This window comes from Kwoniella newhampshirensis, chromosome 1, assembly GCF_039105145.1.
Source record: "Kwoniella newhampshirensis strain CBS 13917 chromosome 1, whole genome shotgun sequence".
Classification (NCBI taxonomy): domain Eukaryota; kingdom Fungi; phylum Basidiomycota; class Tremellomycetes; order Tremellales; family Cryptococcaceae; genus Kwoniella; species Kwoniella newhampshirensis.
In genome coordinates, this window is record NC_089955.1 from 1,407,653 (window position 1) to 1,434,420 (window position 26,768).

Here is a 26,768-nt window from a genome sequence, read left to right on the forward strand (position 1 = left end):
GCTGCTTCGTCGATGTTTTCATCGAAAAGTCAACATTTGATGTTCACCGGTTTTACATGCTCATATCGTCCACGAACCTCTTGTTGCACCATCGGATCTTGATACCCGCGAGCATTTCACCCTTGTAGGGGTCTTCTTGAATCCAAACATGGGTGTTCCAGGCTTGTGGGACGTGAGTAGCCTCTGTCCAGAGCCTTTTGAAAACATTTGTTTACTCCGGTCCGATTTCGTAGCTCTTACGACCTGCAGCGACTCGAACTTCGCTCTCAGCACTGTCGAAAGATGCTTTCCTGGCGAATAGAAATGGTCTCAGAGCTTTCACCGTCGGCATCGACGCTTCGTGAGCCCTCAGAACCCCCTCACTACTGTGACTGTGAGACTGACGTTACTTTCCGCGTCCTGCGCAGGATCTGGATATTTCACGCTCAGGTCACCCATTATGGCGAGAACCCATTCCTGCGTACAATCTTCTTCAAGATCACGGCCCTTTTACAGCAACCCGTGCTGCCCGTTTTCGTCTTCGGTGAGTATCGTTCGTGCCAAGAAGGGTGCGTGCTGATGTCAGGGACGACGTCTATCCAGACGGTCCAAACAAGCCTGGACAGAAGAGAAATCAGAATGTTGCGGGGCAATTCGGGACAGGAGACGCTCGAAGCAGACAGTTCAAAGCTCTGCTTGACATGTGCGGATTGGAGTGGTGGAACGTCAGTCCGCTTTGCTACCAAAACGATTCGATATGGAGCTAATGTATAATTACGTGGTGTAGGCGCCAGGAGAAGCAGAGGCAGAATTGGCCGTAATGAACAGACAAGGGAAAATCGATGCGGTTCTATCGGATGATGTCGATGCGCTTCTATTTGGTGCAACTTGTCTTGTCCGAAAGTGGGTGTTAAGAGCAGTCATACTGCCGGCTGGCTTGCTAACGGCACAAACAGCAATTCCCCAACCCTATCCGGAGCTCAGGCGTCAACAACTCAGGCCAACTCGTCCCGTGCTGATATGCGTCACTACGAGATATACCGATCTAGCGCAATCCGCGAGAAGTGGGCGGAGAGACAAGGAACAAAGCTTGTCACAGAGGAGGATTGTCGCATGGCCATGGTCTTGGTTGCTCTTCTTGGCGGTGGAGACTATACCCCTGAGGGTCTGCCAAGCATAGGTAAAACTTGCATCTGTACACCATCGGAGAGGGCTCACAGCTGACAAACCCTCATGCTCAGGCCCTACTATCTCATCTGGTCTTGCAAATGCAGGGCTTTCCGACTTCTTGCGTCTCTACAATTCCGATCGAAGAACTTTTGAGGCTAAACTTCCCGAGATACACGAACGTATCGTCCAGGAATTGCGGACCAATGCGTCCAAACAGGTTGGTAGGAAGTATCCTGATCGCGCCCACAAACTCGCTGCCCTATCACCCGCCTCTTTGTTCCCCTCAGCAACGCTCGACGCCTATCTTAATCCGGCCACCAGTCCATCGCACGACCTAGCACAAGGTTGGCCAGGTTTCGGTCAGGGTCAGGCTACTGACAGAAGAGGGAAGGCTCGGAATGAAGGGCGAGGTGATATGGAAGGCATGGCGCTGGCCTGTGAGAAGTATTTTGAGTGGGGCACAATGGACATCGTGGTGAAGAAATTTGCGGGAGAATCGGTGGGTATATTCGGAGCCGAGGTGATGAACCAGGCGAGAGAGACGATCAGGTCTCAAACGAGAAGCACGACCAGCCGAAACACATCATCCCAACTTGTACATCAGATTGTCGGCACCTCACAAGCGACATCGACGTCAAGGATCACATCATTCTTCCAACAATCGGTGTCATCGCCGTCATTGTCGTGCAAGTCTCTCCCACCATCGCAGACATTCACAGGCGAACCTCCTGCTCATGTCATCAAAATTAATTCAATACGTGAAGATCCCACAGCCAAAGAGTTGAAGGAATACCGCATCACCTTCCAACATGAACAGTATGTTCGACGCTGCCACGACATCATGCTTGGCACGCGCGTGGATCCGAAAGAGCTACCTCTCGACGAGAAAGAACGTCTGGGGCTGGTTGGGAACACAGGGGATGTTGGGCCACCTGCCAGTCAATCTGTGGCCACTACAGCGATACCAAAGACGGAGATAAGGATGTGGATAGCAGAATACCTTGTCAAGGAGGCTTGGCCAAAGCTAGTGCGCGAATGGGAGGAAGAACAAGCTGCAAAACAGGCTGATAGGTTGGCCAAATCCCCGAAGAAGAAGAAAGGACCGGTCGCGCCACTGGGAAAAGCGAAGGGTAAAATAAACAACGGACTTGAAGCTCGAGGAGAAAACACAGTTGCTTTCACAGCCTTCTTTACGCAAAGACCTAGATCGACCATGTCTCGCACGACGACCGAGGAGACAGAAGAGGAGGTGGAACAAGTTGAACTGCGTCGTACACCTCGACGCAATCCTCCTGTCATCGATCTTAGCTTGTCACCATCCCCTTCTCCACGAAGGTCACCTTCGATGCCAAATCTTGCTGGGAAGAAAGCACGAGCGCGGCCTTGTCCAACTTCGTCACTGTCCAGTCTGCCCTTCGACGGAACAAGCTCCTCGACTAATTCTAGAGCGGGATCACCCACTCCTCTACGTAGACCTCGAACGAAAGCTGCAAAGCGGATGCCTTCACCTCAAAAGTCCTCAAGACTGAGCTCAGCTAGCCCTACGAAGCAAGCAACGTCCCCTAAAAGAGCTGCGTCGCCAAAGCCAGCTCAGTCTGGCCATCCCACATCATCCACCACTGTGAAGCGCTTTCCTAAAGCCACTCAACGAGTATTCGCGAAATCAAAATCCTCACCATCGACTTTCGCTTTCTTCGGAGCTCTTGAAACCCAGCCAATCGACCTTTGCTCGTCCGACGCTGATGATCAAACGCCTGTCAAAGCCCCTACACGACCTCGCAACTCCCATATCCGTGCTCCCTCAGCCAGTCCTCCACCCCAGAACATCTTCACAATCTCAAGCAGACCGAACACGCAATCCCCTCCGACATCTCGTAGCTCCTCGCCCCCGCCCACCATTGCCAAAGTTGTTAAGAAAAAGACGGGCAATCGAAGCAAGGCAGCTTCCAGCACCTCCCAGCCACGACTCAACTTGGCTTGTGTCTCACGCTCGTCGCCGTTCTCCAGTCAGCAAGACTCACAAGGTAAGATCTCGCCGAAAAAGGTGACGCCTCCGAGAAGGAAGGCAAGGTATGTTGTGGTGAGCTCAACCGATGACGAAGAGGTGCTGGATTGCACGAGGAGCAGATAAGGTTCAGAGAAGCGAGTCCGGCTGTCGCGAGAGGGGAAAGACCACGTCGCACTACATGTTGTATTTACGAATATTGATGATCTTATGAAGTGACATGCAGTCTTTGCCTCATGGATATACCCATTCGTCCCCGGTGTTGTTCGTCAGGAGCGTTGCGAGACCTTCTCTGGTTCTCCTACCAACGTTCCCGGACCCCGTTTCAGCGCTACACTCCCCAAGTCGTTTGACAAAGAACGATTTGACAAGCGGTGATTGCTGACATTCCCATGTTTGCTTGATGGTGGACGTAAAACGACCTCATTTTCATCTACGGCCATAGAACACAGAAAGCATTCCATCCCGTCCGCTTTGGAAAATTAAGCTGTGTATCGCTCGGTTAGTACCAAGGTGGGGGACCACTTGGGAATCCCGGGTGCTGTAGTTTTTGTTGCTTGTCCTCTTTTTAGGCATGCAAAGTGGCCAAGCATGCATTGGCAGAGTACGAAGAGTGGATGAATGAGAAAAGAGCACGATGAGGAGGAGTGAAGTTGAGGTCAATTAGACGATTTAGTTGTCGCGATCCTCGTCTCGCGCCACAGTGGCGCGTCGGAAATGTTCGTTCACTGATGAGTGGCACTGGATTTTGGGTTCTGTTGGCCTTTTTTCTTTCTTTCTTCGTTTGTTGTTTTTGTCGTCGTTGCCTACCTCCTCGGTCCTCTTCTTCTTTGTGCCAGCGTCTGTCGTGTCCAGAATGGGGAAGAGGGTGTTGATTCTGCTTCACGATTGTTTGTTCCTTCATGGTTTCCTTGAATTCCACCTTCTCCGGCTGATTGACCTGGACCATCTGGAATTCCTTTCCGTTATTCTTGACCATCTTATCCTTATCCTTCTTCTGCTTCTGCTTCTGCTTCTCCACCTTCTCTTCTTCGACTATCGCCACTTTGGTACCCCTCCTGGCACCTCCTTGTCCTTGTTCTCTATCACCTGTCAAATCCTTCTTCGCCTCCGAGAGATCTTCTTCTTTCCCAGCATGCCCCTTCAATGCCCTTGCCGCTGCAGCTGTCTTCGCCGTGACATCGTCCATTGGTGACTGGATAGTAGCGCGATCATGACAAGATCTTTCCGTGTCTTCGTCTTGTCGGATCCGACTATTGCTTGTCGGACCTGAGGCCCAAAACCTTTCGAAGATGAGGACGCATGATGCCTCAGCCCCACCAATAGACTGCCGTACACTCGGTGTTCAAAATCAGTCTCACCTGACCGAATCATAAAGCTCACTCAGTTGAAGCAGGCAGAGAACCCAGGACTTTGTCCCAGATTACGAATCTGAGCGTCTAACCAAGGCGATCCTGTGCGACACTCAATCTCGTGCGTTCCGTAACTTAGCCCTTCAGCTCGACAAAAAACCGAACAACGACCAATTGCGATAGAAACAAATAGATGATAGTCATACAGTATTCATCACATGAGAGTCAGCAGAAATGGAAGACTCGCCTTCCCTGAACCTGGAATGATCAATGATCCGATCGTTGACAGCCGTCGGGGTCCAGTGACCTCATTCGTAGATATCGTAGAAACGGGACTGGAGAAGATATCGTTGTAAGGTAAACGACGGATCATGACAGTGATTAGTCAGATAACAGGTTCAACGAATGCGGTAAGTCAGCAGCGGTCGAGCGCTCACGTGGATGCGGAAAAGGTTAACTTATCGGGAGGTGATCGCCACCTGATCGTAGAGTAAGCGAACCCCATCTTGATGAGTTATTAGCGGCAAGTCTGAAGGAGTAAGGTGAGTAACAGAGTGCAATGGATTCTTCAGTCAACGCACACCGAATGCTTGTCTGCGTACGATTGTATGAGGCGTCTTCATGCTTCTGTCATCCCTGGATGCGTCGAGGTAAATTGGGGTCGGAAGCCGACTCGGATACACAAACACAGATTCTCAGAACCATTTATTTGCCCTGCAAGCGTGGCGTCATAGTGAATCACAGACAGATGGAAACTCCCTCGGCATGACGATATTCTCGGTCTTCGTCTCGCTTCACAGCGCACTTTATGTCAAGACGAACTGTGATGATGTCCTGAGTGGGAAGTATCGCGCAAACGTATGACGCAATCGCGACTTGTGCGAGATTAGGCTCAACGACTGCGCCACGCGAAGCGCTTCTGTATCCCAGCATTTCACATTTTCCGTTTGGTACAGCATGATAGACTCCTTGGTCATTCCATATCCCGCTCGACCATCGACCATCTACCAATCGTCATCTGGTGGATCCAAACCATGCTTGACCTCCTCCTCTTCATCACTACTCTCATCCATCTTCGCCTTTGCAAACAACGCATCCATCTCCTTCTTCTTCTTGGCTTCTTCGGACATCACATCAGAAGCAGGGACAAACTTCTTCTTCGCCGATGTACTTGTTTGCGGTGCTTGTGATACTGAGAAGGCACACATTCAGCTGCCATTCATTCCCTAACGAGTGCATTCATCTAGACTCACATGGCGTCATACCTGGAGGAGCGAGGTCGATACGCTTCAAGACCGCATCTTCTCCAGCTAGCCATTGTGCAGCGGAGAGACTTGGCGTCTCCACGTCGACGGTATATTGATAGATGTCGTCTTGGAAGAAATCAGGCTGATTCACGTTCGACGCAGTCAGCCCCAGGTTACGGCATGAAGGATTTTAGAGGTCGTTGTTTAGGTACGAAACGCACCTTATTCCGCGGTATCGAAAATGTGACTTCCTCGATCGTCTTCGCGGTCAATTTCAACGCTTTCGCCACTTCAATTTTCTTTACGTCCACCATTCTCTTCGGTAGGAACGCAACGCTTAGTTGCGGAGACTCCGCTCTGTAACTTGGCAGCTTGGTCAACGGCTCCTGTTCATTCTCCGGGTGTACCTCAAAAGCATGGATGACCCGCTCGCCCTTGCCCCACACATAAAGAATGGACGTGTCCGGGTCGTACTGAGGGAAAAGGACGGATGGGGACACGTCGATAGTAAGGGATGACATGGTAGCGATCTCCCCGCCTGGAGACGACGGCAGACGGTACAGGTTGATCTTCCGTTGAGAGCCTCGAGAAAAGCCAATGGTGACCAGATGTTGGGAATCAATCCACTCAATCTGGAAAGATCTAGGACTATCATGGGCTTTGCCCGACACAGCGGTGCCCGATTGACGGGGATCCAAAACTATCAGCGTCCCATCTTTGGTCGCAACAGCAACCTTGCTGCCTTCGAGGTTGAAAGTCGCATTGAACACCTGTAGCGAACGCAGCACTCAGTGCAGCGCAGACAAAGACATGACTAACTTACTGCACCGGTTGGCAATTTTGCGCGTTTCGCCTCCTCTTCAGTTGTGAGATCCCAGAAGTGAAGGAACGCCTGACCGTGATCGTTGGTCACGCCGACCAACAAGTCTTTCGTGGTCGGGTGGAAGTGAATTTGGGTAATCTTGTCGATTCCCTGGCCTGTCATGGCGATTAGCAAGGAGGCGTGCTTTATAGACCACCGCTTACCCTTCAAGATCTGGCTCGGTTCTGGTCCTACGCCATGCACGCCTTCCGGCGATACCTTCCATACCCTGATGATCCCATCTTCTCCTGCTACTGCTACTCTGCCGCCAGGCCCCAGTTCTGCATCAAAGTCTGTAATTTCGACTCCGCCTGTCAGATAACCTTTCCCGCCTGTCGGCAGCCTGCCTTTCTGTGCCAATGGATGTACACCAAGTCGACCACCTGTACCGTGTATGGGGAAGAAAGCGAGGTAGGGGGTGATTTTGAGAATCTTGGAATCCTGATGCAGAGTGGAAAGGGAAGGAATGGAGTCATACGATGGTATGAGTGGTGACCGTCCAGCGAGGAGTTTGCGGGACCACTTGGGGTTGTATGGCTTTTTGTTTGCGCTGAGGGAGGATGGCTGTGCTGTAGTATTTGCAATGGTCGTTGGTACATCCCCAGCCTGAGTAGCGGTGGGAGCAGATTGGTCAGGTTGCCTTTGCGACGCAGGAGACGCGACTACCGTGGGTTTTGGTATGGAGCCCGACGACACCGGTGGGGTCGATGTAGTAAGATCTTGAGTTGCTGATGGTATCTGTTTCTGTTCGTCCGAAAGGCCATCGCCGGTATGAGGGACAGTTTCTGGCCGTACAACGTTGATTACTTCCCTGCTCGCCCCAAATTCAATCCGCAGCCCTCTTCCTTCCCAAGGTGTGCCTTTTGCAAAGATCCCTTCTTTCCACAATTCGTATCCTGGCATATACCTCTCCACGAATTTCTCAACCTGCTCGTCTGTCATGCCCTTCCCACCGTTCTTAGCTTTCATGTTCCTCTCCTGCTCTAGCCTCCAGGCAAACACGTAGTCATACGATACTGGTTCGACCTGGACGAAAGCAGAAAAGAATGGGTAGACAGCTGATGCAAAGTCGGCAAGGTATGAGTTGAGGGTTTGAAGGGAATCAAGTGAGTGCAAGGGGAAATACGTGTTGGGTGTGTTAGGGGACGCCGATTTTGGATTCTCGTACCGCTTGACGAGCTGCGTATCCGACAACGGCGCAAATCCCATCGACCATCCTTCAAGTATGAAAACGTCTATTGGTCCTTCGATTTTCACAGTATCTGTGCTTCGATCGCCTTCCCCACTGCACAAGCTCTTGTCAAATATCGGTAAATTGACAGGGCCTCCCCTATCATTTATAACCTTGACACGCTCTATCGTGGTTACAGCGAAGTCGACGTCGTGTGTTCCGGGTGGACCTCGTCCCGCAAGTAGCGCGTTATCGGGATGCTGCCGAGCGATGGCCACTAGGTCGTCGTGGGTTTTGTACAGATCTGGAGGAATGTCAAAACCGTAAAAAATCAAGCTGAAGCATGACTCACCATCGAGAGATAGGACAGCAGGCTTAAGCCCTTTGGCTTCTTGTAAATATGAGACAAGCGCATTGCAGAGGGTGGTTTTGCCTGCAACGTCCATTTTAGCCGTATGTCTTTTTGTCTGCAAAAGAAAGGACCTACCACATCCTTGGGGACCTTGGAGTCCGACCATCAAAGGCGCCTTACTTCCTGAAGCTTTATGTCTTTCAACCTGCTCAGCAATATATTCCGACACGATTCGAGCCTTGTAGGAAGCGGACACGTATGTTTCGTCCTTGAGAAGAGGTGGCAGATTTGAACTAGGCGAAGATTCCACAGCTGCTGTTCTTCCTGGCTCAACGGCTTTGCTGACATTCTGCGCCTCCGTAGGAGACGAGACGGGAAGGGAAGCAGACTCCGATGAATTGTTGACCACGGTCGTGGTGGAAGAAGCAGCTGGATCTGGAGTGGGGGCGTCCAACCCATGAGAAGCAGCTGGCATGGTGGTGGAAGCCGATTTCGCGCTCGAGATCGTACCCTTTCCACTGACATAAGTCGCAACCTGAGCTTCCCATAGTCCCCGTCGCGCTGGATCGAGCGAGATAGGCAGCGGGTTCTTGTCAATCCCGTCTAGCCAGTCTGCGGCAGACTGCTCCGGTACTACAATGACAAATCAGCTTGATCACAACCTTGCGTGTCCAGCTGACTCACTCGTGCCTCGAATATCAGGATACAGATCCTCGTGATAGTCGATGAGCTGCCTCCTTGGCACATTGATCCCTACCGGGAGTAACGTATCTCCATCCTTGTCTACCACCGGAACTAACACCCTTCCTATTTCTGCTTTCATCACGTCTAGCTGGGCGGGATGAACCAGTGCAAGCGATGCCGATGACAGAGGGAATGGAAGCGGATGAAGGGTCTCTTGAAATCCTGAAGGACCGGATAGCTCGATTTGCCGAATGGTCATATCGCCTCTACCCGCTGTGTACACTATTCTCCTTTCTTCGTCAACTAGCGGGAGCAGAGTTCCAGGGTTGGTGTCCAGACTTTGGGTGAAGGTCGTTGCTAGGGAGGAGGAAGACAGGAGAGAATATTGTCGACTGCGAGTTTTGGAGAAGGAGGTCAGGAAGAGATCGTCACCAACCCAAACAATTCGAGCAGGCTTGATAGGTTGTATAGGAAGCGCTTTGGAAACGGTCGGCTCTTTGCTCGATCGAGGCTTCCAGACATAACCTGTACCGCTCCTGCCTACTGCCGCAATCAAACAACCATCATGAGACCATGCTGCAGACCACAAGCCCTTGGGCTCGGCGATAGCAAGGACAACGGCCGGAGAGGGTGAATTTGTGGATGTATTGTATATAGTCAGCGGCGTAGCAATGGTGGATACAAGAAGAATGTCGGGTGTCGTTGGGTGAAAGGAGACAGTGGTCGTTGAAGAAGATGATCCTGGGATGGTGTGAATCAGAGTCGGAGACGAGGACGTGTTTGATGAGGGTGGGAGCGTATAGACAGAAACCTGGAATCTGTTCAATGCGATCCTCACAAAATGTAGCTGATCATAACTCACAGCTCCATCTAGTCCGCCAACAGCTATCAGGCCACCTTCCAATGCCCCCAAGTCCCAGTCCCCAACACCCCCTCCACTTCCGACCTTCAGAGTCCCAACGCCACCTTCATACCCTCTGAATGACAAGTCGCCAGACTGTGTCACTGTGACGATCCATTCTCTATTCGTCTTGACTTCGGAGCTGAAGGTGGACAACGAGCTGGATGTGGTCGTGGATGATGAAGCTGGAGGAAGGGAGTTGCGATACCATTCTTCTCGAGGCGGAACGTGTGGGACCGCGTTCCGATACTTGGATCCTCCAAACCGGGAGGGAGCCATAGCTGATTGCGATCTGATGGCTGTTGCCTGTGCTGTGAGTGCGATACGTATAACATGAACCTGAGAGCAGGAAGAGACGGGACGGGGAGCATGTTGTTGTCATCCTGCCGGTCGTCGGACCTCCTCCACTCTCTCATTCCCTGACTGTGGCAGTACCAGGTGGCATTCAAGCTTCATCATTTTCTACATGCACAGACTTTCAACCAGTGTTGCCCGATTTAGCTAGAGATTGAAGCTGATCCCTGCCACCATCCATCTCTACAAAGTATGACTCAGCTCCGGTGGGCGAGTCCGACGGCCATGTACCAATCTCGCGTTGTTGCAGCGCCTTCGTCACACGCGATAACAGCGAGTCGTAGACGTTTGCCGAGCTGTCATCATTGTCGCTCTCATTTGTCCCGACAGCAGTGGCGTTCTCGTCAGTGGTCGTCCTATCGTCAATAGGTGGGTTGTCGTTCGCTGGCACAGGCTTCCTTACGCAGCAGCTGACCACCCCCGCTACTCGACAACCTTCGCATCTACGTGCTCCACGCTTTTGGAAGATCGGTTGTCTTGCATCAGTCCCAATCGCATGCTTCCCCAACTGCGCGGTGAGTGTGCAGAAAGCCTTATGATTGAGAACACATGTATCCCCCGATCTGGAGCATCGTTTACAGCTCCTAGGACTCGGATAGAAGGCTGGCCCTGAGGGAATCATCTTGTCATGAGACGATGGCGAGGCAGAAGATGATGGCGGGGCCGCCACATTCCGCGGATCTGATACACCTTCGTTACACCACTGCCTTGATGGAGATACCCAGTACTTACGAGCGTCGTCTGCGGGCAGGATTGGACGAAATCTTCTGGTGATTGTTCTCTTGGAGCCTGAACGAACGGTGGCACGCCGTGAGCAAGTAAGGTAGCCATAAGTAAGTTAATGAACGACAGCGCAACTCACCGATGCTACTTGTGGAGGCAATACCCCTCGAAGAGCGCGTCATTGACTTATGCATACTCTATCTTGCGACTGTCTGTAGAAAAGTTTTTCTGTTGCAATACGGGCGGCGATGAATCGAAATGTGTTCAGTCGACCGATCCTATTCTATTCCCTCAAGTTTCATATAATGTACAGTCCCTACCATCACCATGATTGTTCACGAAGGCGTGTTCAAAGGAAGACGTGCGAAGACGAAGAGTCAAGGCGCTCTGCTTCTGTGGGTGTTTTGTACATTATATTACCCAGCTCTAGGCAAGGGACGTCGGATAAGCCACACCATATGCAGTCAGCTCGCATAAGTGTTCGCCACCTACCCTTCTTTTGCTAACATGATTAGGTATGCACACTCTTGAGATAAGCCATTCACAAAATACCGGTCTATGGTTATAAAACAGCAAGTGGCGAACACTTATGCGAGATGACTGAACGTGGCCTGCTATGGCAGGTGATCCGACCTAAGATTCCGTACCACTACAGTGTTTCTCATAGCTTCACTGATGATTGCGTGCATTGTTGCTCTTGTGCGATTGATCTAGATCATTTCTGTATGCCCTCCTTGGCGCCGGCGGACGGCCCTGAGTCGTAGGTGTCGATGTGCATCCCTCGAACGAGTCGCCGCAAGCTCGTCCTCCGCCACTCTGTAGTATGGGTTTGTCCGATCCTCAGATAGGAAATTGGCAGTACTGTTCTGTTCAGCCAGAATACTGTGGGTCAATCATAGATTCATAGTGACGGGGTCCTCGCTTCTCGAGAAGTAGTCAACCACTGAAATGTGTAATGCTGAGGTGTCACACATGACATAGTTTGAAAAAGGTCTGCGCATTGTCCGAAGAGAGTTTTGCAAGAACGATGCCCAGAACACTGCGAACAAGTGCTTATTGGGAGTACACTGTACTGCTGACATACGAGTGATGATGCATGAATGACTACCCTAACACTACTGTATTCTATCAGTCCTTGGTACTAATCCCGCCCAACATTGCTGCTCCTGATTTGATCGTCGTCTATTCCGACACCTTCCAAGCATTCTCAGCCTGATCAGTGAGATCGCTGAGTGGCTATGTTATTTGACTGGAAGCTGAATGACGATTGGAGAACTTCGACCCAGACATCGCATATCGTGTTACGCTCTCGACACCTCTGACACCTCTGTGATCCCTTCAACTCCAGCCATTGACTTCTGTCGCTGTCTTGGATCCTGTCAAGTTCGCCTTCAAAGTGTCTCTTGGCGGCTGTAGTAAGTCGGCACATGTTCAAAGAGTTCCCGTCCGCTTCATTGCACGACAAGCATGGCAGCTGGCTCTGTACCGTGCTGGTACGGGACGCTGCCGAGATGGTCAGCGAAATACAATTCACTACTCAGACAAGCTCACTGCGATTAGGTGTTGGACCGGTTGGTGTTTGATGGCATTGTATTGGGTGCTTGGAGAAATACTGAATGTACGGTATATACTCCGAGGACTGTGATACGCAGTTGTTGAGCGACTGGTTTTTATGACAGAATGATACTCTCTGCAAGGCCTTTTGATTGCGAAGACCACGATGGCACCTTTGATCACTGATGCGAAGGCCGTCACAATGGGTCATTTCCACCGGTCTAAGGATGCAACATGCTCTACTGTAAGTTACGTCACTGTTGGGTTGTCCAGAGCTTGCCATTTTGGCGCCGCCAGACGTCGTCAAATCGACCATCTCAATGTGGCAACCGGAACATTTCAGGTCCAAAGAGGGCTCTGTCGTCGCTCGAGCCAAGCACAGAATCAAAAGGACTCCCACGCAGACATGGACGATCCTATGTTGGTTCTCTCAAAGCCGGTCTGGCATATATACATCCCATCTCGGCCAACACCAGTACGATCAACCAAGATGTTTGTCAGAGAGAAGTAGACATCGACTTCTGAATCAACTGCTCTGCTCATTCCAGGTCAATATTACTGGCGAGAACTCCTCTGAAGCTCGGCTAGACCATTTCTGGCCATCTCGATTGTAGAATCGTGCTCGTTGACTTGACTACCACTCTGCTCAGTCGGGAATGAATCATGACTGGGGAACGCAAACAGGATCGGTGGCAAGTTGGTGACGCAATTTGCGAAGTTGTATGACTTGCAGGACTGACACCGATCTGTCCCAGTGGACGTGATCGAATGAGCTCTGCCAGGGTCCTCTCGATCGCGCTTGCCCATCTCATTGTTGAGCTCGGTCCAATTAGACCTCTCGCAATCGCACCCCCGGATGAGGCAACCGTTGCATCGGAGAGTGTAGATCGATTGACCTACGACATACAAAGAGGGAGCCGTTCATATCGTCAGCTTACGGTCTATAGACTAACGCATGTCTTTCTGCACAGGCAGGACCTACCAACGGAAGCGGATGGCAGTGGTCTCCGTGACGGCGATCCTATCGAACTCATGGTGGGCTATCAGGGGGGTGTTGAGATTGTAAGAATGTAAGATCTAAACTTGTTGGTGGACAATGATTTAGGTTCTTCAGAAAAACGAAAAATTCTGGTGTCTATAAGAATCACTGAATATAATGGTCCTGGCTTGACATCAAGCAGGTAGGTCGTGATTGACAAGGTAGAGAAAGGCCTTCGAATCTCGATGGATTGTGTCTGGGATACACAGGAGCGCACTGCAAACATCACAAAGGGTCTGATAAGTACTCAAACCAGGGGAGCAGGCTGTCCGTCAAGACGCCCGTACGTGTAAATTGCCTTCCAATATGGTCCACTCAGAAGGCGTGCACTCCCTTTTCGTTACATATCTGAACGTGTCACCCCAAATACCTAGGAGAAACGATGCGAGCTATCAGTACCAACTCTCCCTGGGGGCACCAAAGGGTCCAATTCTGGAAACCCCTTCTCCATGTCCAGCAACAATGGCATCTATCATCAGCCTTCAGGACTACGTTACATGATTGTAAACGTGTGTAATCATAGCAATGTAAATTTTTCGTTCTCGTCAAGGGACTTGGTACGCGTGATAGGTTCACGAGCAACACAATACAAACGGACTGCAATTGTTGCTTTGGACTGGCCAGTTTCTTCCGCGCGACCGGAGGATACTATTGCGCTTGAGGATCAGCCCCATGTGTCGGGTGCAGTAATTTGACAAAGCCATGCTCCAGTACAAGGCTGTAATACAGGACACAGTATAAGGGCAAAACAACCTCACAACAACCAAGTGATGCCGTTCAGTTTTACCTCGGATGCTTCGGCCGCTGCTGCACCAGTGACAATTGGCAAGTTCACCTTGTGTAGCAGCCGATTGAACATTGGAGCTGTTGTTACCCTAGCTTTGTGACACGATATCGACTCGGTTGCAAGAATGCATGACGACCGTCACTGATGCTGCTGTCCTACACATTCACATAGAGGGCTCTCTGGAACAGATAATATGCTACCTATGTGCTCTGGCACTCCTTGAGGTGACAAGCTCTACCTTCCAGTCTGACGGCTGCGAAGACCACAATGTCGCGCATCATCTCCATTTGGAAGGCCGTTACGAAGGGACTTCAACACAGGTCCAAGGTCACCAGCAACTCCGTGTCACGATTGACGGATACAGAGTGCTGGTAGCATTTGTGAGCGCTGCAGATCTTCGTCAGAATGATGATGAATATGGCGTCAAGTGCAACCAAGGAAGAAATGGGTGCTCGTTCTTGCATGGCGTTAGGCCGACATGCATGAAGCTGACCCCTCTTCGTGATGAAATACAATTTATATACATGGCTTTCTGCTGGCATGAACCGTGACCAATGTCGTCAAGAGGCGACACTGAGGGCCTAACACAGGGAGAGTTTTCTGTTTTTTTTTCCCCACTGGTCAAGCTTATCGAGACTCCCCGGATATGGCACTCAGAGAGTGAGGTGGCAACTCTCGTTCTCGTCGAAGCACTTGCGACATTGCCACCCACCGGTCAACTCTTTGGTGTATTCGATCTCGCCGGCTTTGGCCTTTGCCTCTGCCGTCCTCCTGGTGTACTCGTAGTGATCCTCTGGACTCATCCAGCACTCGGTATCGGTTTCACGGCAATTATCGCAGGCATTCTGACTCTTTGTGGTGAACGTGTCATCCCTGAAGCGCTTCATCACTAAGTGAACATACAAACACTTAGAACCTCTTTTTTCAGTGTAGCGAACTCGCACGTCAGATGCGAAAGAAGACCGATCACACAGATGGTGAGAACCATACAATGGGGAGCAGAGAAGGACTGGCATCCCGTCTGACTTACAGGCATCGCTTGACTGCGAGATTGAAGCTCCAATCCGGCGGATCCTTTCGTCAACTGTGGGCTCTTAGAGATATGAGCATATCATCGTCCTCAAGGCGTCAGAATTGCTCACTGCTGGCCTTCGAGCTTCCTGTGCTTGTTGAATTGTCCATTTGTAATGTGCTTCTGAAGAATGAAATATCGCAAGAGGTGTTGTTGGGATGAAGTGAGGATGTTTTCATACCGTATCTCTACAGTATATATAAGAGGTATCGATCTCTCAAATCTCATAAGGTTTGTTCACGGTGTCACACCTTGTCATGGATAAGCAGCATTTGTGCATTTGCTGGCGCGATGGTGTTGAAGGGGACTTCAAGGATCGCGTTGTCATGATGGCAATGCTTGATTTGACTCCTCCTTAGCTCAATGACAAATCCCACAAGGATATCATACTAGGTGTATCAGCATAGGCCTTCCAATCTCAACGAGGGAAATCTCGCTCGAAGCATGCGAATGAGTCGGCCCATGTCTGCTTTGTTTATCAAATGATGTCAAGTGATATCAGTTGATGTCAGTGCCATCTGGGTCCTCTGTCCACTTGAAGGTATGAGGGATGCCAGACGTGTGATGCCAGGGGAGGAATGCTCCAAACAGACTAGATTGGGCACAAGTCGGCAAGGATTGATGCATATCCTTCCTGTCAAACATCCAATTATGACTTCCTGTGAGCGAGGACAGGGGTGGCCTGATTGACGGGCATGACGACTGTGACAAATCGAACAACAGGATCAGTCCTTTGTCCAGCTATGGAGAATCACAATCATACGTACAAAGCTGTGCAATGTTGACGTGAGGGGGCCGAGATGCACACCAGACAATCTCCTCAGCGATATCCTCGGCGACCACTGATTGATCTCATGAGCTGACGTCCTGTTTTATAATATAATGAACAACCAAGCTGAGATCGCTCACAAGGCTCGATACCCTTGTAAACCTCGTCTGCCGCAGACTTGTCTCCCCTGAACCTGACGATGGAGAACTCTGTCTCTACCATTCCTGGTTGGATCTCGACGACCCTGATAGGGGTGCTGACCAGCTCTCGGAGTAGGGCGCCGTTAAATGCCGAAAGGGCGTGCTTGGTAGCACAGTAGATGGAACCGCCGGCATAGGGTTCTCGACCGGCGACGGAGCCGAGATTGATGATAGTCTACCAAAAGAATGAAGCGTGAGTAGAGATGACAGAAGGACGGTGTTGGCGGAAACGTACACCTGATTGACGTTTCTTGAATTCTCGCACGAAAATCTGGGTCAAGTGGATGAGACCGAGGACTGAGTGAATGGTCAGCCGATGGCAGTCAAGCAGTACTTGGACAGAGTGATACTCACCATTCGTGGAAAACATGACGTTGATGTCATCGTCGGCTGTGAGTTTGTGTCAGCGATAAGGAATGAGTTAGAGATCGCCAAGACCACTATACTCACAGATGTCTGCGAGAAAATTGCTCATCAGCATGGCAAATCAGATAGACACTGAGGCGGCTTTGGACTTACCTCCAACTTGCTCCTTGCCCCTGACCATACCAGCGTTGTTGACGAGGCTGCGGGGTGTGGTGTCAGCGTAGGTCTTCCAGCTGACTATAACGGCCTTGATTGCTCGGATCCTGCACATGCCGTGGAGCGCACCAGGCTTGAACGCCCAAGCGCGGCAGTCCCCCTGTGCTGACTTCATACCTTGAGAACTCCACGCCCTATCTTCCATCTGACAACGTAATAGTCATTCTTGCTGCGCCCAGCCCAATCGAAGATGGAAGCTCGGTGGCTGGCACTCACATATCGACCTCCAACCCCTCCGTCTTACCCAAGATCGAATCCAGATCCTCCGTCTTAGTCACATCAATCTCAAGTGTGACCACCTTGCCCTCCTTCCCCACTGCCTTGTACGCCTCCTCGGCCTTTGCCTTGACGGCATTGAGGTTGTCGGCCCGTCGCGCGAGGAGGATCAGGTTGGTTCCTGTCTTGGCGAAGAGGAGCGCTGTGGCAGCGCCGATACCGGCTGATGCTCCGGTGATGAGGGCTGAGCGGATCGAGCGTAGCGCAGCGATTGAGATGTCGTGAGTGGACAGTGAGGAGTCGTGTTGGATCGAGTGTATTCGAGTAAGATGGAAGAGAGGTGACGGGAAGATATCGTCAGTCCCCACTGGCTCCATCTAGTCAGAAACCAGTAGTCACATACCGGTCTTCCCCTCCAATCTGAAATACCAACGCACACCATCAGCCTTCCAAACGATCTATATCGACATCGTAGAGGATGACAGGGACTCACCTCGAAGTGTTGAATACGGACATGTTCCTTTTGATGGTTGTCAGATAGTTGTGTTGGTATTGGTGTCGGTGTTGGATAACGGCTGTGAAGGGATTTCGATTTCTTGATATCTTTTTCAAGGTCGATGACATGGACTATTGATTAGAAGAACGACCGTAAGCAAGGTGTGTTTGTACACATATATATATACAGACAAGACTGTTACTACGATTTAAGTCTTCTCTTCTGACTCGTTCGACCCAGTCGATCGCATTAATTAACAGGACATCTCCGTCAAAGGCGTTCCCGGATCTCGGCAAAATGGCCTCCATTATAGCCGATATTCAGATCAATCACACCATCGGGTCTCGGGTCCCTCCCAAATCTCTGTCCACACATGGGCTTGTTCATATCTACTCTACAAATAACGTTGTAATCATAAATGTCATGCTACAGATATAACTTTACCACTGTCGCAACCTGATGATGCGAGTTCCAATCAATGCATGAACCTGCTTACCCGGCCTCACCTCGACTCATCTTCAAACTCATCAGCTCCGAACCTCGCTGCTCTCTTCCCTCCAACGGGCGTGTTCTGTTCACTCCTACCCCGTACTCTTCCATGCTGATCCATCAGAGAATTGATCGACATCATCGACTCGTTCCCAACTCCTGCTGTATCGTCTTCAAGTCCGAATGCAGATTGGTCCGCTACATCTGTCATCGACGACATGCTTTGATTCTGATAATGCCTCGTTTGACCAAGTCCGTTGAGGTTCGATCGAGTCTGACCATAGATATATCCGCTCATGTCGACCACGCCACTCGCATTTTCAGGTCCTTGACCAGATCTCGCTCCAAGGGGTGAGAAGTTGAGACGCTGGGTCAAGTTCTCCCTCTCATCAGCGGAAGAGGTCACGCTTGATTCGCTGGTTGAGATGGAATGTTGGTGTTTGGGTCGATGGTACATCCCATTCATTGACGAGTGAGAATGAGATGTCTCGTATATAGGGGAAGATATCGAGGCTTGATGGCCGCGCTGCGACATGATGCGATATCAGCAAATAGCTTCTTGATCATTCACCTGCCGTTTGGCAACTTTCCAGAGTAACGAAACCGCACTTACCGCCATGATTGCCCTGACCCTTCTGTCACTTACATCGCTCCCGCTCGCCGCATGTCTTGATGTTCCTTGCCTCGTACCGAAAGTAGCCTTCGGACTGGTTCCTTCCAACAGGCCATCATCGAAGAACTGACCCAAGCTGTGCAACGCCCCTACCAAATCACCCATCGAAGCATTATCCATCCCCCCGATCGTCCCACCCGTGATGGGTGGTGAAGGCATTCCGCCATCGAGACTGATCTGACTTGGGTTCGCTCCGAAACCGAACCCGAATCCAGGTCCTCCCCTCATATCCGCGAACTGAACAACGGAGAAATGGGCTGAGGCAGCACGTGTCTCCACCGCACAAGTATTGAAGACCGCATGAACATTCTCTCGAGTGAGAGCCGACAATTCTTTCGACCTCGGAACTGACCATCCGCTCTCTTCGACGATCGAGCCGAAAATCTCCTGGGTCGATCCTGGACTTGCCGTACCTTGTGCTTCTGCAGCGGCAGTCGCTGTGACTGGCATGTCCAGCACGTCTAGTGCTTGCGAGGCGTGTTTGGTCGAGACCAGTCTCAGAAGAGGTTGTAGGAGCTCAGCGCCGTGAGATTGGAGCGGTGCCCTCGCTTCAGGAAATTGTAGTACCAGTTTGAGGATCTGCATGCTCTTTTCCCTCATCCAGTCGTGTGTGTTCAGCACAAAGCCGAGAAGCAGTGTGACGATGTCGAGCGCGTGCATCGTCATGAAATCCCGCAAAAGGCTAGCTGCTTGTCGAATGAAGTCATCTTTTGACCTGAATCGGACTCGCGCGAAACTCGTGAGTAATCGGGAGAAGCTTGCGTTTCCTTGCTGATCGGCGATCGCAGCCAAGTCCAGAGCCATACTTGCAAGCTCCTCATTGGGCTCTCCAAGATCCGTGGAATGTAACATCCAGGGAAGAGCGGCGACAAACCCGTGCAAGAGTCGATCAGACGGTGAATCGATCAGATCATCGTGAGGAGCAGAGGTGAGTCGGCGGATCAGATCGAAAGTCATGAATGCTGTCTTTGACGATCGTAGCCCGACCAATAGTAGCGATTGCAAGTATGGTGGAGGACCGACCCAGTCCCCGGGGCGATACGATACCAGTTGTTGTACTACTGCGGGGTCGGCTAGATTCGTCTTGTCGAGGACATGCGAGAGAAGCTCAATGACCTCTGTGAATTCTGATTCGAACGGCGTCGTAAGACATGCAATCGAGCACCAGAAGATCTGAGGGAAGGAGAAGGCTTCGGTCGCGGTGAGTGATTGGACAATCGAAGCGAAAGTACGCAATACTTCCTGGTTGAAAGCCTGTATTTCGGGAGATGACGAGGCGATCGTGGAAGATAAACGTGCGAGGGTGTCGGATACCATTCTTGGATTGATTTTTGGTGACAAGATTCGGAAGACTTGAAATGATCGACAGGCAAGGTGCCGAATTGGGCAAGAAGTCGCCCAGGTCAGAGCGAGCTCTCCCCACTGTTGACGGATCCTCGGTTGTAGAGGCAGGAGTATACCTAGGATTTTCATAATCAGATTCGTCATCTTTGGTGGAGCAAGGAATGTCGAATCCGGAGTGCCCATATCGTCAGCCTTCCAGAATGCAGTGCTTCTGGTTCGAGCCAAAGCTGTGATCTTGAGCTCGGCGGTCGTCCAGATGGCGGTGGCATCGTCGGCCGGAACATTTGACACGTCACATATCCATGATCGAAGGACCTGTAAGAAGACAGATTGTCCTTGATCTCGCAGAACCGATGAAGCATGGTCACAGTGAATAAAAGCGGCGTGAAGTAATGTAGGTAATTGTTGCGATACCTCGATGTTGTTGAGCCGGTGGGGCAACAGCTCGCCAGCGAACAGCAGAGCCAACTGGCCAGTCGAGAAGGTCTGCGATCGAGCTGAAGGAGCGCTCATGATCGTATCAAGGTTGACTAGACTCGACATTGGACTTGGAGGAACGCCCGCTTCAGGCAACGCGGCCATTGCAGAAGGTTCGACGAAATTACAAATTTCCTGGAATATAGTGTCACCTGCCGAAGTCTGAGCAAGACAGGCCATGATCTTCTGGGCATGAGCAACAAATTCTGGTGACTTTCGTTTGCCTCCTTGTTCAAACAGGAACTTGACGAGAGCTGTCGTGTTGCTCGTTTGGCCCGCTTCTGCTTCTGATCCAGCAAAGGCCATATATATCCGTTTGACGACGTCGAGGTGGTCATCGCTGAACCTGACACCCAGATACACCAAGTTATGCAGCGCTTGATGTTCGATAGCCGCATCTTCCGGAGTCAGCTCGGAGGTATCAGATGCGAGATCGAGGTAAGATACCCATGATGCAAGGATACTTAATGTAGCTTGGCGCCTGGGGGCCTCTAGTTGGCTGAGCCGAGTGGTGCACTCGGCCAGGAATCCCAAAGCATGGTCGGCATAGACCTCTGCAATCTGAGTTGAAAGTTCTTCTTGTGCTTGTCGATATACATTAGCAGAAGAGCTGCCTATAGCAGGGAGAAGGATAGCAGCGCGCAGCTTGTATGACTGGTCTTCAAATAGTGACACAGTGAGTTGAAAAGCCCTCTGACGAATATCGGGGACAGGATTGCCCAGTTTGGAAAGTGCTAGGCAGGCTACCTGCTCAATTGGTAATTTCAAGAGACCTTCGGCGAGGACGTCGGCAATGACTCCGAAGAACGACGAGTCGAGCAAGAACTGTTCCCCTTCGCCGAATGATTGGTGAAGGACTTCGTCGAGTAGCCGTTCGCAGGTCCAATTGTATTTGATGAGAGCGAAAAGGGCGCGTCTGCAAACAGTCAGTTGAACGAATCCGGACGTGAGCCCGATCACACGAAGCGACTCACCTGCCAGTCTCGTGATGGTTCTCAGAAGTTGACGAAAACATGCCTCTGATCCAGCGCAGCACTGTCAACGGGTCGACAATATAATCTGAAGCTTGTGAGGCTGGCGTTGCATCTTCGGCCGATATTAATCTCCCTTGCTGCACAGAATCCTGGTATCAGTCTCATTACAGGTGATTGGATCATGGTCGCACTTACACATAATCCAGTCATGGCTTCAGCCGCTGCAGCCGACAGCAGTTTCGTTTTTGCCTGAAGGTCGTCCAGATACTGTCCTCGATCTCTGTCTCCTCTGTATCCGTCTGCTGCCGCTTGCAGAGTATGGCTCTCTCGCGCTTTGGCTACATCCGGTCTTCGACCGACATGACACCATTCGTAGCACAGCTTGAAAATAGCCCCTCTCATCTCTTCACCCAGAAATCTATCTGAACTGTCCAGTTTGCCCAATGCATTTGTGAGATTCTCCACAGTCATACAGAAAGATCGTCGAAGGCTCTGCAAATCGTAGTCATCCTTGACTGCTCGATCAGAAAGAAGGGTATAAGTGACTTTGATGAACCCAATCATGGAAGACAGATTGATCAGGTGTGATGAAGCCTTGGCATCCAGAATGAGAGGGGAGATCAAACGGAATACGTGAGCAACAGCGGTCCAAGCTGATCCGTGGGCCGTTGATCGTCTTGTAGTATCTCGAGGACCAGCACCGTGTTTCGTACCATCCGCCAAACGTCTCACGACAGCAAGTAGAGTCTCGGACAGAGGTCGCAGCTGATTTTGGCTGATTGAACCAAGAGCATATACTGCAGCGTCCTTGAATCTCGGATCTTCCCAAGCCAGAAGCGAAGTCAAGTACTGAAACAGACCAAAAGAATTGATAGACTCGTTATTCAGAATGATGATGTCTTTAGGACGTTGAATAGGCGGCGTAGAAGGTGTCGGACCGTTGGAGCTCATCGTAACGCAGAGTACAGACATGTATGACCTCCAATGTTCCGCAAGACCAGCTGTATCTGAGGAGTTCCGAGTTGAAAGCGAAGTCGATCGGCCTGGCGTTGACTTGCCGATGCCTGATGCGGCGATCAAAGCGACATGCGCTTGCAAGCGCAAGACCAGATGAGACACCGCTGATCTCAGCTCGAGTGCCGCCCCAGGTAACTGATCCGCTATCTTGCCAATGAAATAAGGCAGGACCGCTAACCACAACAAACCATCCTTTGGGTGCTCGCTTTCTGCTATCTTCCGCAACAGCTTGGCTCTGTCCTTGCCGGTGAGAAGATCGAAGCGATATTTGTCGTTCGTTGACATCCACGGTAGCCGGCGAATAGCTGTCACTTCCGCTTCTTCAGCAGTGTAGTCATATAATTGAAGGGCCCTGGTCAGAGCAGCCTTGTCAGGTGATAATCGGCTGATGCGAAACGCTGCCGAAGGTCGGCGTTGCTGTCCTTCAAGATCGCGAGCAATTACCAACACCTTACCGGCGATCTTCCTCAGCGAAAGTGAGTTCGAGCAAAGAAGGAACAGTGCACATCCCTCGATCTTGCTGATCTGCGATGGCTCAATGGGCGAGATCCGATCACCAGCATCATCGTCGATGTCTCTTGCTTCGGCAACCAGCTGATGTGAGACCAGCGCTTGCAGCAGGTCTACCCAAATCGAGAGAATACGCTCAAATTGGCTTTCGACGAGTCTGGTACCAATGAAGGTGTCTCGGAGGACGTGTCGAGTTTCAAAGATGAACTCGCGGTACACGGTGACCAGTGTGACACAGTGCTTCGGATCGTCTGATATCCGGCGAACAGCATCTCCAGCACCGGTACATAGATTCGGATTGGCTGAGAAGGTGGCTCGACAAAGCAGATTGGCAAGTTGAGGGATGTTGCAGTCGCTAGGCATGCATCGCGGGAGGACTTCGATCAGAGCTGTCATCAATCGGAATGTGGGATCGAATCTTGTTGGATAGGTCACGTAAAGATCGCCGTGTTTGGTGGTGATGTTTTCGGCCGCCACATCCATAGCGGTACTTGACGAAGCAGTCGAGAGACTGACCGCATCGTTGGAGAGTAGAAGATGTTTGACAGCGTTATCGCACTGAACGAGAAGCTCAGTGAAAGTCGGACCACAGCGTTCGAGAAAGTCGTGGACCTCGGGCTTCGTTTCTGCATCAAAGGTTATAGTCTTTCCTGATGCCTCAAAGCCCTCCAGCTCAAATCGAGCAAAGTCGGAGGTTCGGGGCCATGCTGCCGAAGTCTCCAGCTCCACCGTTCGTAAAGTGTAATTGACTGCGCGGACCAGCACCGCTGATCGCTCAGCATGGAAAAGATTGTTACTTTTCCGATCGCCGAGGAATTCAGTGACGATTTCTTCGCCATAGTCGAGGTGGCGGGTCATGATGTAATGAAGGATGGCGATGAATGGTTCTATAGGTAGTTCCAGAGGATATGGTACACCAGACGAAGGAAAACAGGTCCGAATAAGATTGTCCAGGCGTTTGCGCATTGACGTTGAGCTTTCCGAGCATCGGTTGAGATAAATCCACAAAAGACGCACGAATGCGCCCATAGCGATTGGACGTAGTTGGCGATCCTAGAGAACCGAGTTAGTTGAGGCTATGCACAGAAACGCTAATGACATAACTCACTCGGAATCTGGTCATCACTGTGTCGATGGAAGGCTGCCATTGCTTCATGAATACGTCTCTTGGCGACACTCCTAGCGCAGTGACTACCAGAGGGAAGGCTGCTGACCAATATCTCTGCTTCGCTACCATTGCCGTTGCCCTGTCAAGTATGACGGCCACAGCACGAGACCACACGGGATGATTCACCTCTGCAGTAGCTGTCTCGATGACTGGGTGTAACAGACTTGTAAATGTTTCGGCGTAGGCGATTTTGAGAGTCTGGCCGTGCGCATCGGCGAAGAAGCTGGCAAGACTCTGAATGAATTCGGCCGACATCTCCAGCTCTTGCTCTGGGTAGACTCGAAGTTTGAGATGTCGCATGCCTTTCAAGAGATGTTCGATTTTGGCCTCGCTATCCTTCGACGATTGCGCAGAACTGGCGTACTTGCCAAGTTCGCGGATGAACCGGTCGCTAACCGTTAAAAAACGAGTACCTGACAGTTGTCCGAGTAGTTCGACCTGAAGTTGCGCTACAGCTCTACGATGCGGGAACTGCATGATCTCTTCCAGCTTCTCAGAGCGGTACGCGTTGAACGCGTTATGCTCAAGACTCATCCCAAGTTCTTGATCCAAAGAATCCTTGGGTATGACTTTGAGCAGGTCGATCAAAGCTCGATTTAGCACATATCGTGCGGCAGACGATTTGCGAGCTTGTAAGATCGCGGCGGCATCTTCGACTCGCATCTGCAATCCCAGTGACCGATCAAGATGTGCGCGTACTTCGCTCGCGCCGATATTGCCAGAATGATCTCTACACCAGCTCATGAGATGGTCGACCACTCGACGAGCGTGACGATTTCCGCAGTGGGCCAAAGAATCAATGAGTGAGTCGAAGTGGGGATCGATACCCGCTTCCAAGAAGGAGGGTAGAGAGGGTTGTGAGTTCTGATTGGCAGTCAGCCCTCGCACCTGCACAGCTGTGCAGATATATATACGATGGACCTACCAGAGGCCTGGCGCATATCCGTCCGATCTTCTGATTTGCAGCTTCCCTAAAATCACTGAAAACTAGTCTGAGAGCTTCTTCTCCCGGAGTTCTTCCTGCTGCGGCATCAAATGCTTCTTCTCCTCCCAGACTCCCATTCCGTCTCGTGCTGAAGCCAAAAATGCTTCCGGCGTCACTTCCTTTCCTACCCATCCTTGACGGAGTCTGTCGCATAGGGATGGGAGGAAGAGCTGGCAGAGGGTGATCTTCCGCTCGAAAACTCGATGATCCTTGGGAGGTGTTCGATCGTTCACCTTGCGACCGATGCGATGACGCTATCGAATACTTTCTTCCGTCCGGTGCATGGTGACCGCCAGCTGCAGGAGAGGAAGTGGACGGAGCTTTGCCTGAACGCGAGGAAGTCTTGAATGTGGAGTTTTTGGGAGATATAGGGGACTCGAATCGCGAGAACGGATTCTTGAGTGCTGGATAACCTGGTGCACCATATTGTTTCGTATCAAGAGGAGGCACTGGAGGAACCGCATTGTTGCCAGATGATTTGAATGCGTTCTTTATAGAAGCGAGGGAGCCTTTTCGGCCAGCGAGGAAGCCAGACGAAGAACCGATCGATGTTCCAGGGCCAACAAGCGAAGATGATGATCCATTGCTGAGTTTGCCCAACTTGGACCGGTCATCTTGACCGGCAGAGCTGCCGAAGCCAAAGCCATGCGAATTCGGTGTCGGTACTCCAGCTGAATAGCTTGCTGGGACCTTGGGTATTACAGGCCGAGTAGGCGTAGCTTGTGGCCTGGGGGCGTAGGATGAGTCGGAAGATGGGTTGGAACGGTGTGAATACGGGTCTGTCTCCGGCAAGGAAGAAGTGGAGGACGATGCTGCTACGCCAAAGGATGGTTTGGGAAGGGATGAGAGGTAGTCATCGTCGTCGTCATCGAAGCCTACGAATAGATCCACAGGATCAGTCAAGTCAAGCATCAGCATTCATGCTTTCCGGTCCCCATCCACATCGTAGATCGAGCATCGAATGCTTGACGACAAATATGAAGCTCATGGAAGGACGACCTACTCGGGATGACAATCTCCTCCATCATGGAATACACTACTGCTGACGGGGTTCATCCGATACAATATGGAGAGAGAGAGAGAGAGAACAGCTTGTCCGCAGAGAGGTCTTGGTGGCAGGTGCCCACAGGTGAGTCAGAATATAGCAATGCGGTGTAGGCGAAATGAGTGGATCTAGCTGTTTCACGAAAAATTGTGCTGTCAAGAACAACAGCAGCACAAACTGGGCGCGTCCCAATCCCCCGAAGCAGGTGAAGCACCTCCACATCCCCCTCGGAACTCTAAGACAGCGCTCGGTGCCACATTCCACGTGGCGAATCACCGCCAAACCCCGCACCCATCCAAGTGTTTAAAATAACCCTGAGTGTCAATTGGCGCGTACGGTGAGAAGAAGCAGTAGTGACGCGATGCGATGATGAAGATGACACTCCACTCTCTTGCCCAAACCCCCAAGCATCGCTCTGAATAACCCCCATTGTTTCCACTCGCTTCCATCTCTCTCTCTCTCTTCTTTCCAACCTTCACCTTACAAACCCCTCTAAAACTAAATCCACCAAAACAGGAAGCATTGTGAGTCTCACCCAGTCCTTCACGACCAAGAGCTCATACTCACCAGA

At 51.1% G+C, this 26,768-nt stretch overlaps 5 protein-coding genes and 1 non-coding gene across 6 annotated transcripts; 2 read left to right on the forward strand and 4 right to left on the reverse strand.

Moving 5' to 3' along the window:
- Nucleotides 1-148: 148 nt before the first annotated feature.
- Nucleotides 149-3,280, forward strand: IAR55_000514 (uncharacterized protein; the record flags this gene model as incomplete). The annotated part of the gene is made up of 7 exons (XM_066943650.1): nt 149-172; nt 234-340; nt 408-523; nt 583-704; nt 767-882; nt 936-1,159; nt 1,221-3,280. The coding sequence occupies 7 exons, from the start codon at nt 149-151 to the stop codon at nt 3,278-3,280; spliced, it is 2,769 nt and encodes a 922-aa protein (XP_066806192.1).
- A 308-nt stretch (nt 3,281-3,588) lies between these two features.
- On the forward strand, nt 3,589-3,703 carry IAR55_000515. Its single transcript, XR_010824788.1, has one exon. It is a non-coding gene; the product is annotated as a 5S ribosomal RNA (ribosomal RNA).
- Nucleotides 3,704-3,826: 123 nt separating this feature from the next.
- Nucleotides 3,827-4,343, reverse strand: IAR55_000516 (uncharacterized protein; the record flags this gene model as incomplete). Its single annotated transcript, XM_066943651.1, has 2 exons — nt 3,827-3,882; nt 3,965-4,343. 2 exons carry the CDS (start codon nt 4,341-4,343, stop codon nt 3,827-3,829), a joined length of 435 nt encoding a protein of 144 aa, XP_066806193.1.
- Nucleotides 4,344-5,510: 1,167 nt separating this feature from the next.
- IAR55_000517 (uncharacterized protein) lies at nt 5,511-10,002 on the reverse strand (the record flags this gene model as incomplete). The annotated part of the gene is made up of 9 exons (XM_066943652.1): nt 5,511-5,698; nt 5,760-5,895; nt 5,975-6,523; nt 6,577-6,731; nt 6,780-8,090; nt 8,139-8,219; nt 8,274-8,771; nt 8,823-9,633; nt 9,685-10,002. 9 exons carry the CDS (start codon nt 10,000-10,002, stop codon nt 5,511-5,513), a joined length of 4,047 nt encoding a protein of 1,348 aa, XP_066806194.1.
- Nucleotides 10,003-15,901: 5,899 nt separating this feature from the next.
- Nucleotides 15,902-17,535, reverse strand: IAR55_000518 (uncharacterized protein; the record flags this gene model as incomplete). The annotated part of the gene is made up of 10 exons (XM_066943653.1): nt 15,902-15,954; nt 16,020-16,094; nt 16,162-16,396; nt 16,457-16,518; nt 16,576-16,611; nt 16,672-16,677; nt 16,741-16,787; nt 17,020-17,263; nt 17,423-17,439; nt 17,513-17,535. 10 exons carry the CDS (start codon nt 17,533-17,535, stop codon nt 15,902-15,904), a joined length of 798 nt encoding a protein of 265 aa, XP_066806195.1.
- Nucleotides 17,536-18,017: 482 nt separating this feature from the next.
- Nucleotides 18,018-26,177, reverse strand: IAR55_000519 (uncharacterized protein; the record flags this gene model as incomplete). The annotated part of the gene is made up of 7 exons (XM_066943654.1): nt 18,018-18,530; nt 18,618-21,414; nt 21,473-21,609; nt 21,668-24,052; nt 24,108-25,031; nt 25,093-26,027; nt 26,156-26,177. 7 exons carry the CDS (start codon nt 26,175-26,177, stop codon nt 18,018-18,020), a joined length of 7,713 nt encoding a protein of 2,570 aa, XP_066806196.1.
- Nucleotides 26,178-26,768: the final 591 nt, after the last annotated feature.